Source organism: Podarcis vaucheri (assembly GCF_965113315.1).
Source record: "Podarcis vaucheri genome assembly, chromosome: 1".
Classification (NCBI taxonomy): Eukaryota; Metazoa; Chordata; class Lepidosauria; order Squamata; family Lacertidae; genus Podarcis; species Podarcis vaucheri.
In genome coordinates, this window is record NC_138759.1 from 1692805 (window position 1) to 1706564 (window position 13760).

The 13760-nt window shown below is 47.0% G+C and overlaps 2 protein-coding genes across 2 annotated transcripts in view; one reads left to right on the top strand and one right to left on the bottom strand.

Annotated features, from left to right (window-relative positions):
- TOGARAM1 (TOG array regulator of axonemal microtubules 1) overlaps positions 1–6277 on the top strand; it is a 30997-nt gene extending 24720 nt beyond the window's left edge. The window contains exons 17-22 of the mRNA XM_082229629.1: positions 313–439; positions 1575–1696; positions 1885–2077; positions 3002–3221; positions 3629–3715; positions 5016–6277. Of these exons, the coding sequence (XP_082085755.1) occupies positions 313–439; positions 1575–1696; positions 1885–2077; positions 3002–3221; positions 3629–3715; positions 5016–5269 (1003 nt within the window). The 3' untranslated portion in view covers positions 5270–6277. The remainder of the gene's footprint in view (positions 1–312; positions 440–1574; positions 1697–1884; positions 2078–3001; positions 3222–3628; positions 3716–5015) is intronic.
- A 2248-nt stretch (positions 6278–8525) lies between these two features.
- POLE3 (DNA polymerase epsilon 3, accessory subunit) lies at positions 8526–13722 on the bottom strand. The gene is made up of 5 exons (XM_082216568.1): positions 13668–13722; positions 11725–11804; positions 10648–10733; positions 9736–9854; positions 8526–9622 (listed from the first exon to the last, which is right to left on the bottom strand). The coding sequence occupies exons 2-5, from the start codon at positions 11788–11790 to the stop codon at positions 9444–9446; spliced, it is 450 nt and encodes a 149-aa protein (XP_082072694.1). The 5' UTR covers positions 11791–11804; positions 13668–13722; the 3' UTR covers positions 8526–9443.
- Positions 13723–13760: the final 38 nt, after the last annotated feature.

Below are 13760 nucleotides of genomic sequence, written 5' to 3' on the forward strand. Positions count from 1 at the left end.
AATAAGAATAATACTGTACATTTTACAGAAAGACGTCTTTACTTAGAGCATATATTTATAGTGCTTCATCATGTACATCCCAGGGAGGTGGGGCAGGGTGTAAACAGCTCTGAGATCTACGGGTGAAGGGCAGTATACAAATTTAATAAAGAAACAGACAGACAGACAGACGATGAGTCTGTAACTGAGCTCCGGTATCCTCAGTCAAGCATTATTATTGTTGTTAATTTACTAAAGAATCTGGCCTGACAGACATGCGCTGGGTTGTGTTCATGGGTGTAAATCTGCTCAGCTGATTTGTGGTGGGTGCAGGTACTATGGACGGAAGATGCTCTTCACTTTGATGACACACGCAGACTTTGACAAGATGCTTGAAAAGTATGTGCTGCCAAAGGACTTGCCTTACGTGAAAGAGACTGTCAGCAGCCTGCGGCAGAAGGTAGGCTGTGAAGACTGTAACGCCGTGTATAAAAACAAGAGGTGGGGAGATTTGTCAGATTTTGGAAGTAGTGATGAACTGACGGCTGCTGACAAGGTTTTGCCAACTTGACAATTCCAGCTTCTCTTTTAAAGAGTCGGACAGACAGCAGAGGCCTTTGTCTTCGCTGTGTTCATTGGTTGTCACTTAGATGACACCTTTGTATCCCCACCTACAATATCCAGAAACACTTTAGACCATCTTTGAGATGTGACATCTGATACTCTTCCTGAGGAACAATCCTTAGTTCTAATTATCACAGACAGTGAGGAAGCTCAGTGGTCTTCCCTCATTAGCTTTTCACAAGTCCTGCTTTCAGTCCCTGGCTTGTAAGATAATTAGTTGGTCCACGTTATAAACCATGTGTAGGCAAACTTAAGGCCCAATCGCCTTCTCAGTCCAACCCGCAGACGGTCCAGGAATCAGCGTGTTTTTACATGAATAGAGTGTCCTTTTATTTAAAATGCATTTCTGGGTTATTTGTGGGGCATAGGAATTCGTTCATATTTTTCCCCCAAAATATAGTCCGGCCCCCCACAAGGTCTTAGGGACAGTGGACCAGCCCCCTGCTGAAAAAGTTTGCTGACCCCTGTTATAAACAGGCACAGTTATTGTTTGCTGCTGCTTTTATTATCTGTCTGAGAAACTCTACGGAGGCTGATCATTAGCCTCCTGAACCTTGGATTTTTTCAGAAACTGTCACTGCTTTTAGAACCCTGCAACTAATGCCCTTTCCACCAGTTAGGTAGAGAACGCCTCATAAATATTTTTCCTTGTGCACCCCAAAAATTCGCTCTTGGGGTGGGGGGGGGAGAACCCCTGAAACAGCACTTGGCGGGAGATTGTTCTGTCTGGCAAGTTGATGTGCTTGTGCAGATGAAACATTTGCAGTAGCACAATGTTGAATTCTACCCTTAATTTTTCACCCAGATGCCCTCTTGGAGTTGTATTCAACATTAATCCTACTCAGAGAAGACCCCTTGAAGTTTGTAGACATGACTATCTTAGGCTCACTCTTTTTGGTGGGCCTTTTCTGAATAGCACCTAGCTGGATATAACCCAAAAGACCCTCCCTGTCTTTGTAATGCAATTTCAGGGTCTGGGAGAGATGCCGATAGTCACACCCTCAGCCAAGGGCGGAAGAAGGGGTCACACCAGCAACATGGACAATTCCAGATCAGCCTCTGTGTCGCGAGAAGCCCTCAATGCTGGCGACAGGTACAGTTGTGCCTTCCTGCTTCAGAAGCTTTTTTTTTGGGGGGGGGGGACATGGGCTAAGGAGTTGGGAATCTCTCCTGCGTAGCTCTAGTATCTATTGAACTCTATGGGCCTTCTCCGAAGTTATTACAAAGGCTGCAGAAGTAGGAAAGTTCCGCTGCAAAACCTCTTGACGTTGTTCTTTTCAGCAGAGAGATCAGAGAAGTACGTGAAATGCCCCGGAAATTAGCTCCCCGTAACGCCTTGGAAAGTGCGGAATACGTGAAGGTCATAACGACGCTACTGAATGCAAAAGATTTCCGGGATCGAATTAATGGAATCAAGCAGCTGTTGGCAGACACAGAAAATAACCAGGACCTTGTTGTTGCAAACATTGTGAAGGTAACCGTATAAAGAAAAAGCCCCCAACATCCTTGTTGGAGCTAGCGGGGGATCCCATAGAGCAGAAACCAGGAGATTTAAACTGGAAAATATCATGGCTCCGAGGGGAAAGGGAGAGTCGCTCTAAACAAAGGAGGAGCCTGCTTGACCCTATAGGTAGAAGCACAGCTATATAGGGGGAGAAATGATGTGTTAGGGGTTCGATCACCCTTCCGGCTAGCCCTGTCGTCTACTGCAACTGGCAGCAGTTCTCAAAGGGCATGGGGAAAGAGCTCCCTTGAGTTGGGAAGGGCAGGGGATTGGGTGTGGCATCTTGTGGCCCCACCACTGAAAGGAACATGGAAAGGCAAGTGTGTTCAATCTCTTTGTGGGACTTTGCACGCCCTGCCCTCCTCCTGGACACATGCTCTGCTCACCCCTTTGCACCATGGGATTTGGACCAAGGCCCCCTCATGGCCTGGGACTGGGCACCAGGTTTAGACACCAGGGACTGTCGCTTGGGTTCTCCCTGGCACATGGAGGTGTTGCAGAGCCTTTGACAAGTTAGCCTTTTCAGTCTTGGCTCTCTATAAAATGGTCAGAACAGGTCGTTTAGGAGCCTGGTTTCCTCGTTTCCTTTTTGATTATCTGATATTAACTTGTTTTTCATATTTCGGCTATTTCTTGAACAAAAGAAGCCCAGAATCTTAACTCTTTCACTGACTGTAGTTTTCAGAGATGGTGGGATGCACGCTGACCAAAGCGGTCTGCAGCCTCTTCCTTTGTTTTGCACTCCCCACAAGCGTTGGGAGTAGCCGCTTGATGTGTGTGCTGTTGTCCTGGGGCATCAGCCGCGTTTAGATCAGTGTGCAGAGCCTGGTCAGCTCACTGCATCTGCGTGAGGAAATAGGCTTCCAGCTGTTGTGGTCCTGTGCCCTTGTCTAGATCTTCGATGCCTTCAAGTCCCGCTTGCACGACTCCAACAGCAAAGTCAACCAGGTGGCCCTGGAGACGATGCACCGCCTGATTCCTCTGCTGAAAGAGAAGCTGTCCCCCATTATCAATATGCTGATACCTGCCTTGGTGGACAACAACCTGAACTCCAAGAACCCAGGCATCTACGCCGCTGCCACAAACGTCATCCAAGCCCTTTGTCAACACTTAGGTAATGGGACCTTTTCGGCTACCAGCCACGCTTCAGAAAACAGGGTTGCGAAAAAGAATTCGCAGCAGGTTTGGGGCTGAGCGAACAAAAGCTCTCGTTTCTTTTTCCATTGCTCAGTTTATGCATCTGTTCATTGTGTGTTGGCACACTGGCGCTCAAGGGGGTGGAGGAATGATTCCAAACTGGAGCAGGCCTCCAGCCAATTCTGGTGTGTGTGTGTGTGTGTGTGTGTGTGTGTGTGTGTGTGTGTGTTTAGGATTCCAAAGGCCTCATTCTGTGCACTTCCCTGCCAGGGAATGCCAAAATAGCCCCTTTCTGGCTATTCTGCATCAAACACAGGATATATGTAGCCCTCCTGAGACTCCCATTGAGTTGGTTTTCTGTCTCCCTCCCTCCTCTGCATCTAGACAACTACCTGCTGCTTCAGCCGTTCTGCACAAAGGCCCAGTTTCTGAATGGGAAAGCCAAGCAAGACATCACGGAGAAGCTTGCAGGTAATGCTCTTCGTGCCTTCGTACCCGGAGTTCGCCCTCCCAGGATGAGCCTGCGCAGGACCTGCTTGCTCAAGACTCTTCACTGCTCTGCAGGCTCCGTGATGGTGCCAGGCAGCTTGGAAGGTTGTTGCCAACCTCAGGGATGTAAAACGAATGTGAAATAGCCCATTGACGTCCCATCCCATTATAACAGCTGAAAGCATAGCAGGAGTTTAAGCTTAAGAACTGAGGAAGCCGCCTCACACAGAGTCAGGCCATCGGTCCATCTAGGGCAGTACAGTGGTATCTCGGGTTAAGTACTTAATTCGTCCCGGAGGTCTGTTCTTAAGCTGAAGCTGTTCTTAACCTGAAGCACCACTTCAGCTAATGGGGGGTTGTCGCTGCTGCTGCGCGATTTCTGTTCTCATCCTGAAGCAAAGTTCTTAACCTGATGTACTATTTCTGGGTTAGCGGAGTCTGTAACCTGAAGCGTATGTAACCTGAGGTACCACTGTACTGTCTACACGCATTGTCAGCAGGGGTCTCCCCTAACCCTCCCTGGGGATTGAAGTCAAGGCCTTCCACTGTGCTCTGCTGGTGAGCTGGGCCCTTCCCCACAAAGCTTGTTTGGAGCACTGTGTGCTTACCTTATTTTTCGCTCTATAGGAAGCACCAGACCATAAGACGCACCTTGTTTTAGAGGGGGAGAACAAGAAAAAAAAATTCTGCCCCTTCAGCGAAGCAGCAGGAGAAACGGAGCCCCTTCCATTTCTCCTCCCGCTTGGCTGAAGGGGCGCTGCGCAGCTCTCCCTCTCTGCTGAAGCCAGGAGAGTCTTGCTCTCCCGGCTTCAGCAAAAGGAACCCAAAGCCTTTGGAGCGCAGTGGGAACTTGCGCTGCGCTCCAAAGGCTTCGGGTGGCTATCCCTGAAGCCTGGAGAGCAAGAGGGGTCGGTGCACACCGACCCCTCTCGTTCTCCAGGCTTCAGCGAAAGCAACGCAAAGCCTCCGGGGCGCGGAGGGAGCGCTCCCTCTGCACTTCGGAGGCTTTGTGTTGCTTTTGCTGAAGCCAAGGAGCCTGCATTCACTCCATAGGACACACACACATTTCCCCTTCATTTTCGGAGGGGAAAAAGTGCGTCGTATAGAACGATGAATATGGTAATTGGTGGCCTTTCCAGAAGATGCTCTGAGTTTGCATGCTTTCAGTTGCATTCTTGCTCAAGTTGAGCAGGCCAAGGCTTGAGGTGGGAAGAGAGCCTTTGGTGTGGCCAGTTACTCCCCCTCTCTCTCTGTCTCCCCCTTTCTGTTGTTCTGAATCCAGAGCTGGTGGTGGAGCTGTATCCTCGCAAGCCTCACGCGGTGGAGCAGAAGGTCTTGGTGGTCCTGTGGCACCTGCTGGGCAACATGACCAACAGCGGCTCCTTGCCTGGAGCCGGCGGCAATATTCGGACAGCCACTGCTAAATTGTCCAAAGCGCTTTTTGCACAAATGGGTCAGAGCCTGCTGATCCAAGCTTCGTCCCAGTCCCCCCACATCAAGAGAACTCTGGAGGAATTCCTTGACCAAGCTACCTGAAGCAGACGGAGCAGGGGCAGGTGTGTGTGTGCAGGAATAAATGCCACCGACCTGGACAGGACGGTACCGACAGGTTACTGAATAACTGACAGCAAACTCTTTTCCGTGGGGTCGAGTGGAGAACCCCCTCCCTCCCTCTCTCGCTGCATTCCTTCCCAGTGCCTGTGCTTTTCACGTGGAAGTGGATTTGGATTGACTGCTTTTAATTCCTGGGTTTTCCTTCCCCCTGGTACGCGCCCCAGGCCGAAACCAAAATCAGTATGATGCTTGGGAACTCTCCCCCCTCTGGTGCTGTCCCAAGAATTCTGTGGAGTTGGGGAATGGATGTCTTGCGAAAGCAAAAGTCAGCTCTGCTTGTTTGCACTCTTCTGTAGACTCAGCGGGACAATGCCCTGTGTGTGTGCGCTAACGAAGATGAGATTTTAAAAAGGAATAGTTCTAATCATGAAATCATGTTATGACATGTCTTCTCATGTAGCCTTAAGAGGGAGGGGTGGGGAAAAACTTTTGAGAGGCACATTTATAAAGAACAGGGTTCTGTGTGATATTTGTGGAAAAAAATGTATTTTTAAAATCAGTCCCAGTCATGATTGTGCAGTGTTCGCTTGCTTTTGCTGCTGCTGCTGTTGATGTTATGACATCTGCTTGACAGTTGGGCATCATTATCTGCACACTCTTGTAAAACTTTTAACAGGTTATAATGAAGCATGTTGACCAACATTTATAGAAAAGAAATAATTTTTACATATTTTGAACAACACATGTCTTAAAAGAAATGTCACGTGTTGAATATAGCTTCCATATTTTAGTGTGAAAAAATAATACTGAATTTATCTGTCCAGAATTTATAAAGGTGTTAAGTTTTCTGCCCTGCTGTGCAATCCTCAGCGATCTAGTGCCAGTTGTTCCTTCTGCTCTCGAAATTTTACCATCTACAAGTACTGTATTCATTTGAAACACAAAAACAAAATGTTATTAAAAAAATAAATGGATTTATTTCTGTAAAAATGATTCCCTCATGTTGCTAGACTTGAAATTTACTTTGCATAAAATGTATGTCATGAAAATCCACGTGGAAGTAGGGGGAAAGTGGCCGGCAAATGCACCATTTTGGAAAGAAAATGTGGGGAGGTCAGGATCGGACCATTTGGTCCATTTAGTTCACTACTGTGCATAATTAGTCTTCTATGTGGGAAGTCTGAGAGTTGGGGCTGTTGTACGTTGCAGCCATATGAACTTTCTGAGAAAGTTCATTTCACCAACACCACTTTCAGAGATGGTTTTATGGAACAAACCTATTGATGGAGGGAAGACGTGGGGAGGGAGAGGGGAAAGCAGAACTAAGAGACCCGCCATACTAATCCTCTTTTCCAAAGGAGTGACCCCATCCTTGCGAAGTGTAGCCAAGGGTACTCAGATCATGGCACAGCCTCAGTTAAGGAGGAGCAGTGGGCTTTGTCCAGTTGGGGGGGGGGATCTGGAGTGTGTTCCTAGCATGGTTATCTCTCGCTCGGACTACTGCAATGCGCTCTATGTGGGGCTACCTTTGAAGGTGACCCGGAAACTGCAATTAATCCAGAATACAGCAGCTAGATTGGTGACAGGGAGCAGCCGCCGAGACCACATAACACCGGTCTTGAAAGACCTACATTGGCTCCCAGTCCGTTTCCGAGCACAATTCAAAGTGTTGGTGCTGACCTTTAAAGCCCTAAACGGCCTCGGTGCAGTATACCTGAAGGGGCGTCTCCACCCCCATCATTCAGCCCGGACACTGAGTTCTAGCTCCGAGGGCCTTCTGGCGGTTCCCTCACTGCGAGAAGCCAAGTTACAGGGAATCAGGCAGAGGGCCTTCTCAGTAGTGGCACCCGCCCTGTGGAACACCCTCCCACCAGTTATCAAAGAGAAAAATAACTACCAGACTTTCAGAAGACATCTAAAGACAGCCCTGTTTAGGGAAGCTTTTAATCTTTAATAGTTACAGATGGGTAGCCGTGTTGGTCTGCCATAGTCAAAATAAAAAAATTCCTTCCTGTAGCACCTTAAAGACCAACTAAGTTAGTTCTTGGTATAAGCTTTCGTGTGCATGCACACTTCTTCAGATACACAGTGTATCTGAAGAAGTGTGCATGCACACGAAAGCTTATACCAAGAACTAACTTAGTTGGTCTTTAAGGTGCTACAGGAAGGAATTTTTTTAATCTTTAATAGGTTATTGTATTTTAGTGTTTTGCTGGAAGCCGCCCAGAGTGGCTAGGGGGACCCAGCCTGATGGGCAGGGTATAAATAATAAATTATTATTATTAGGCAAACAGGACAGATTAGGGATTGTGCTGGTTCTGTCCAGCAGTCTCCCTACCTGAGCTGGTTTTGGAGGCGGTGTTGAGGACTCCCGGACTGCTGGTTCTGGGGAACTTCAACATCCGTGCTGAGGCGACTAGCTCAGGGGGCTGTCCCAATATGTCACTGGCCCAACACATGTGGGAGGACACACTCTGGACCTTGTTTTCTCGACTGGGAGGGAAGAGGGTGGTCTGGAAGTGGGGGACATGGACATCAGCCCCATGTCAGATCACTTCCTGTTGAGAATCAGGCTTTCGGCACCTTTCCGCTCCACGAAGGTGGAGGATCTACAGTGGACGCTCGGGTTGCGAACGTGATCCGTGCAGGAGGCACGTCAGCAAACCCACAGCACCGTGTCTGCGCACACATGGGTTGTGATTCAGCACTTCTGCACATGCGTGAGCGCCGAAACCCAGAGGTAACCTGTTTCGGTACTTCCAGGTTCTGGCGCATCTGTAACCCAAAAACGCACAAACTGAAACGTCTGTAACCAGAGGTATGACTGTATTAGGATGGCCCAGCCTCTGGGACTCTTAACAGCTGGGAAATAGCAGCTCAGCTAAATGAGATCCAGAAAACACCAACTGGAGAGTAGCATGATGCGTAGAGGTCTAACGCATTGGGCAGGCAGGGGATGGCTTCCCAGGTCCCAATAAAAATGTCATCCCCACCACACGGAACGTGGACTGCTCTCTTGCTTAAGAGGCTCCTGCAAGACCACAACCATGAGAGCAGCTTGGAAGTACTGATGTGTAAACACAAAAGCACACTTGAGTTTGGGGAAAATAATAGGTAATGTTGTTGTGGGGTGGGGGGTTTTTTTGGGGGGGGGGTCCTAAATGGATGCTTGTATGAGAAATTTGATGCCTGCAGGTATTCAAAGAAGATAAATCACTATATGGGTAAAACCCACAAATTTAAACTGTTTCAACTTGTATTTTAATAGATGTGCAATTGTTTCTTGAACATCTTAACCAGAATATTTTTTTATACAGCCTGTTTACTCAAGGAGGTTTTTATTGTATTTCCCTTAATCATAAGGCAAATTCCATTTTATCTCATTTTTTGGCAATTAAAGTGTCCATTGGAACTGAGCTATCAACTTGTTTTGCTGCAACTACTTGTTTTATATATAAAATAACGTCCTAATAAGTTATCCAATTTTGAGAATAATTGCATATAATTTTTTTAAAATGTGGTTTTCACAGTGCTATGTGGTCAGGAATTGTTCCTCTTTGACTAACCCTCCATCTGCTCACATCCTATCCAATGCTCTTTTCAAAACAACTTGCTGGCTTCCCCAATGTCCACACCCTTTGAAAGTGGGTGGTTAGCAGTTCTGCCCCACTTCAAACCTGCCTAGTCTCCCCTGCTGCCCACCACAGCAGAGCCCCTCCTCAGCAAGTGGCACCATTTGCTGCCCTTGAATGTTACCCTGAACAGCTGTCACCTGACAAAGCCTGGAAATCCCAACTATGAACAAAAAAACCAACAAATGAATTGTTACAAATTAAATGGCGCATGTAATGATCCTGATGAACCTATGTAGGCAGAAATGTGGAATCCACTTGCAGACACTCCAAGGAGAGTAACTGATCCAGGATCTCCTCCAAAGTCTGCAGTGCTCTATTGGGACCACTTGATCCAGTAAGCCCATTTCCACGTGCAAGCTCATCCCCAGTACCGGAATGAAGGAAAAGCACAGAGATTCAGGTGGTGTTGCGGGTTCAACCCAAGTTCAAATCCCCACTCAGTCTCAGACCAGGAACTCTTCTGCTTCACAGCTGGTTCTGATGGTGGACTAGGGCTGCCCAGAGCTGAAATCCTAAGTGACTTAGCTGTCCCCTTCCTCTCCCTCCTCCTCGTTTTGCTCCTCCTCCTCCATCCTTTCATCCTCCTCTTCGTTCTCATCGCCTCGGTTCTTCTCAGGGTCTTCTGCATCTCCCTTCTGGTCTTTGTCTTTTTTCTTTAGCTCGGTGGCTCCCTTTTTGCCTTTCTGCTCACGCCTGTAAGCTAGAAGGACAAGCAACCGTCAAAGCAAGCCCAGGCAGTGGCTATTATCACCACACACCTGGGCACAGGTGAATGTGAACCAGAAGCTGAACAAAGGACACTTGAGCATTTACCTTCTAAGGATTCCTTTAAGGGGACAACAAATCTCTGGAACTCCATCTCCTCCATGGCTGAGAGGACGTCTGCAGCATTCAGCGTCTTTCTTTTCCCCTTCATTGCAAAATTGTTGGCACTAATTAAGGAGAAAGGAAAGGAAAAATTACTCACCCGTCACTAGTGAAAATCTTCCACCAGTCTTTTTCCCTGGGAAAAATTAAACTTCTAATAATTCTCTTCCTCCTGCCCCTCATAAAATTAAACAGCAGCAAAATGAATGGCTACACAGTGCAACTATGTGGTTTCAAAGCTTTAGTTTTTTCCCCAGGTGACTATCCATATGAAAAACATACATGCACCTATATCAATGCACAGCTCTTTTGAGGATTCTAAAACTAACATCTTAATTTTCAAGACCACCATTGTTTAAATAACTTTTTATGAGGAGGCATGGCTTGCCATGGCGCAAGATAGCAGCATGACCTAATTTCTCCCGTCAACTGGACCAATAGGACTTGTACTGAAGCCTTTGTTGATATACAACAATGTTTGTGTTGTTCTATATTGTCCATCTTATGGAAGCTGAGGCTACTGGAAGGCTGGAGCGCCACCAAACTTATTGCATTATGTTTGTGTTTGTTTGTGTTATTAAAACTGGTATTGTCATTATTCTTATAAACAACATATAAATTGCAAGTCAGCGTTGTGAAATGTCACACAGGAAAGGTGTGTGTTGAACAACTGTGAAGGGACAGCTCAAGCTCTCTTTACTTTTTGTAGAACAAGTGAACAAAAAAACCCAAAACAAAACCTACCAACATGACTGCAACCAGTTCCACTAGCCACATACCACTGTAAGTAAAAATGGTGAGAGGCTTGAGCTTATCCAGTCAGGCTCATGGGTCTCACCAGCAGCAGCACTCACTCACCATGATGTGGCATACAACACAAACACACTGGCAGCTCGGGAGATCGCACTTCGGGCTTCTTTGGAAATATTTACTCCATCAGGAAGCTGAGAGGAAAGAGGAGTGTGTAAGCCTGGGAGATCCATGTTGCGTCTGCATTCAGCAGGCACCAGTTGCCTGCAGCGTTCTGTCCCACTCCCATCAAGACATGTCTGACATTGCACTTCTGCCACTGATGAGGGTCTTTTCCCTCTCCCTCTATGTCTTGCACACCAGCCACTAGCGCCTCTTGTCTTCTCCAATGCTTCAGATTCCCAGCATCTTGTCCACTTACTCATACCTCCCACGGCACCGAAAATATTTTTACAGAATTTTAACCATATAACAAAACACGACAAATACGTAAAACCCAAACAAAGGCTGGCACAGGATGTTGCATTCAGCAGGGGAAATGTTAAAGCAGGTTATCCGGGTAGCTGCAATAAGATAAAGGCAGGTAAGTAGAGAGAGAATGAGAGAACAAGAGGTGAGGCAGACAGGACTTGTAAGATGTACAGAAACACAAAACTTTAACAGAAGCCATCGGAGCCACAAGGAGTACCAAGAACAGGGCTCATCCACACTTCCATTTGCTCTGAAATTTCTAATCACGGGTCCAAGAGGTTTTTCTTTTCTTCTGCCACTTTCCCTGGAAAAACCTGCCGTTTGTACTGCTGAACAAAGGCCACAGAAAACCCCATCGGTATTTGTTCCGATTCAAAAGCAAATGGTGGGTTTTCCTGGGGAATGTGGCCAGAAGAACAAAAGAAACTACTTGCACTTTCAGGAAACATCTGAAGGCAGCCCTGTATCGGGAGAGTTGTAATGTTTGGGTATTATTGGAGGGCTAGGGAAACCCAGCCAGATAGGTAGGGTATATTGTTGTTTTTGTTGTTGTTGTTATTGAGTTTATATACCGCCCTATACTGGTAGGTAAATATAATAAAATTATTATTATTATATAACAACGAAAATAATGATGTAATTGTTGTTCTTGCCTGAAACCCAGGGGCAAACATGGAAGTGTGCCTGAGCCCCAAGAGGCTGCCTATTACTCACGGCTTCCTTCATGATACGAGTGATGACAGCGTTGGGCAGGTTCAGGTCTTCGGGACGTTCTGCCATGGCGCCCCCGGAGCCTGGGGAAAGGGGGGAACACAGAGGCCAAGGGGGTTATTAAAGTTTCGGGAAGCTTATGTTTGGTGCATTACTGTACTTTAATATTTGGCTGGAAGCCGCCCAGAGTGGCTGGGGAAGCCCAGCCAGATGGGCGGGGTATAATTAAATTATTATTATTATTATTATCATGCGCCCCTCCCTCCCCCCACACATAGCTGTCAACTTTTCCCTTTCTTGCAAGGAATCGTATTCGGAATAAGGGAATTTCCCTTTAAAAAACTACTTGAATACGCAACCAAGTGAACTGGACTCCTTGGCTGGCTTTGAATAAACATTCACAAACTTTTTTATTGATGATAATCACCTAATAGTTTGAGGATCTATACAGTGGTACCTTGGGTTAAGAACTTAATTCGTTCTGGAGGTCCGTTCTTAACCTGAAGCACCACTTTAGCTAATGGGGCCTCCTGCTGCCGCCGCACCGCTGAAGCACAATTTCTGTTCTCATCCTGAAGCAAAGTTCTTAACCCAAGGTACTATTTCTGAGTTAGCGGAGTCTGTAACCTGAAGCGTATGTACCGTATTTTTCGCTCTATAACACGCACCCGACCATAACACGCACATAGTTTGTAGAGGAGGAAAATCCATAGGCATGCCACCCGTAGGCATTCCCTCCATAACACGCACAGACATTTCCCCTTACTTTCTAGGAGGAAAAAAGTGAGTGTTATGGTGCAAAAAATACGGTAATTTGAAGCGTATGTAACCCGAGGTACCACTGTACAACTGTTAACATGCAGAAAACAGCAATCTCAGAGAAACCAAAGACTGGGACTGAGGGAACCTGGGGGGTGGAATTTTGTGTGTGAGGGAGGAAAAATGGGGGGGGGGGGAATAAGGATGATATGTTTCTGGATAATATGTTTTGTTTAAATTTTGAATTAAATCTTGGCATAGTGCCCTCACAGCAGATACCATCTTATTTGACCTCTTTGTCTGTAGCGGCCCACAGATATGCCTTTATTAAGGCAAGATTTAATGCCTTTCCTTCCAATGTCTTGAATAATAGAGTTTCCAATGGTCGGATCTCAGCTGTGTGTGTGCACGATAATAGATCTATAGAATCTTTACAACATATACTATTCTGTTGTTCACTACATTCAGTTTCTCGGATCAGATTTTTGTCCCCTTTATTATTGGAAATCTCAGGTGACTCCTTGGAAACACAGCTAATTCATTTATTGCAAGATTCTGATCCGAGTAGGTCCCTTTCTGTTGCCAGATTTCTGATAACAGTATTAACCTATAAAAGGAAAAATGGATTACTCTATGATTATTGATTTTGCCTAAATAATATTGATTTATACTGATAATTTGATATTTTAAGTGCTATATTGTTCTTACTTTAATGGAATTTAGAAACTTACGGTCTGAGACGTACTTGATTTAAGCGTAATTTAATTGATTCATTTTATCTTGTTATACCTGTGTTGCTGTATGTCTTGAATATGGGCCTATGGCCGTAATAAACTATCTATCATAAATTTTGAATTTAAAAAGTTGTTTTAAAAAAGGGAAATGTTGGCAGCTCCGCCCCCACGACGGCCGCCCTCGGCCTCTGGGCGGCTTTTCCCCTCGCTCCGCGTCCCTCCCGACGCCCAAGCGGCCGAGACAGGCGACCCCCGACGCCCTCACGGACAGGCGCCTTTGGAACTCCCCGCGCAGGGAGGCCGCGCTGGCGGCCCTGAGGGGAAAAATCGCCTCAAGGGACCGCCGCCGCCGCCGCCAGGAATGCCCGCCCACGGCCTCCCCGCCCTTTCGGCCTCCGCAGCCCACCGCGCGAGGGTGCCCCTGAGCCTGCACAGAGCGCGGCGCCCCCTCACCGCTCGCCTCAGCAACGGCCGCTCGGAAGGCGCGCCGAGAGGGGCCGCCTCACCACTCCCGGCATGCAGCGCGCCTGCGCACGCGCGGAAGGA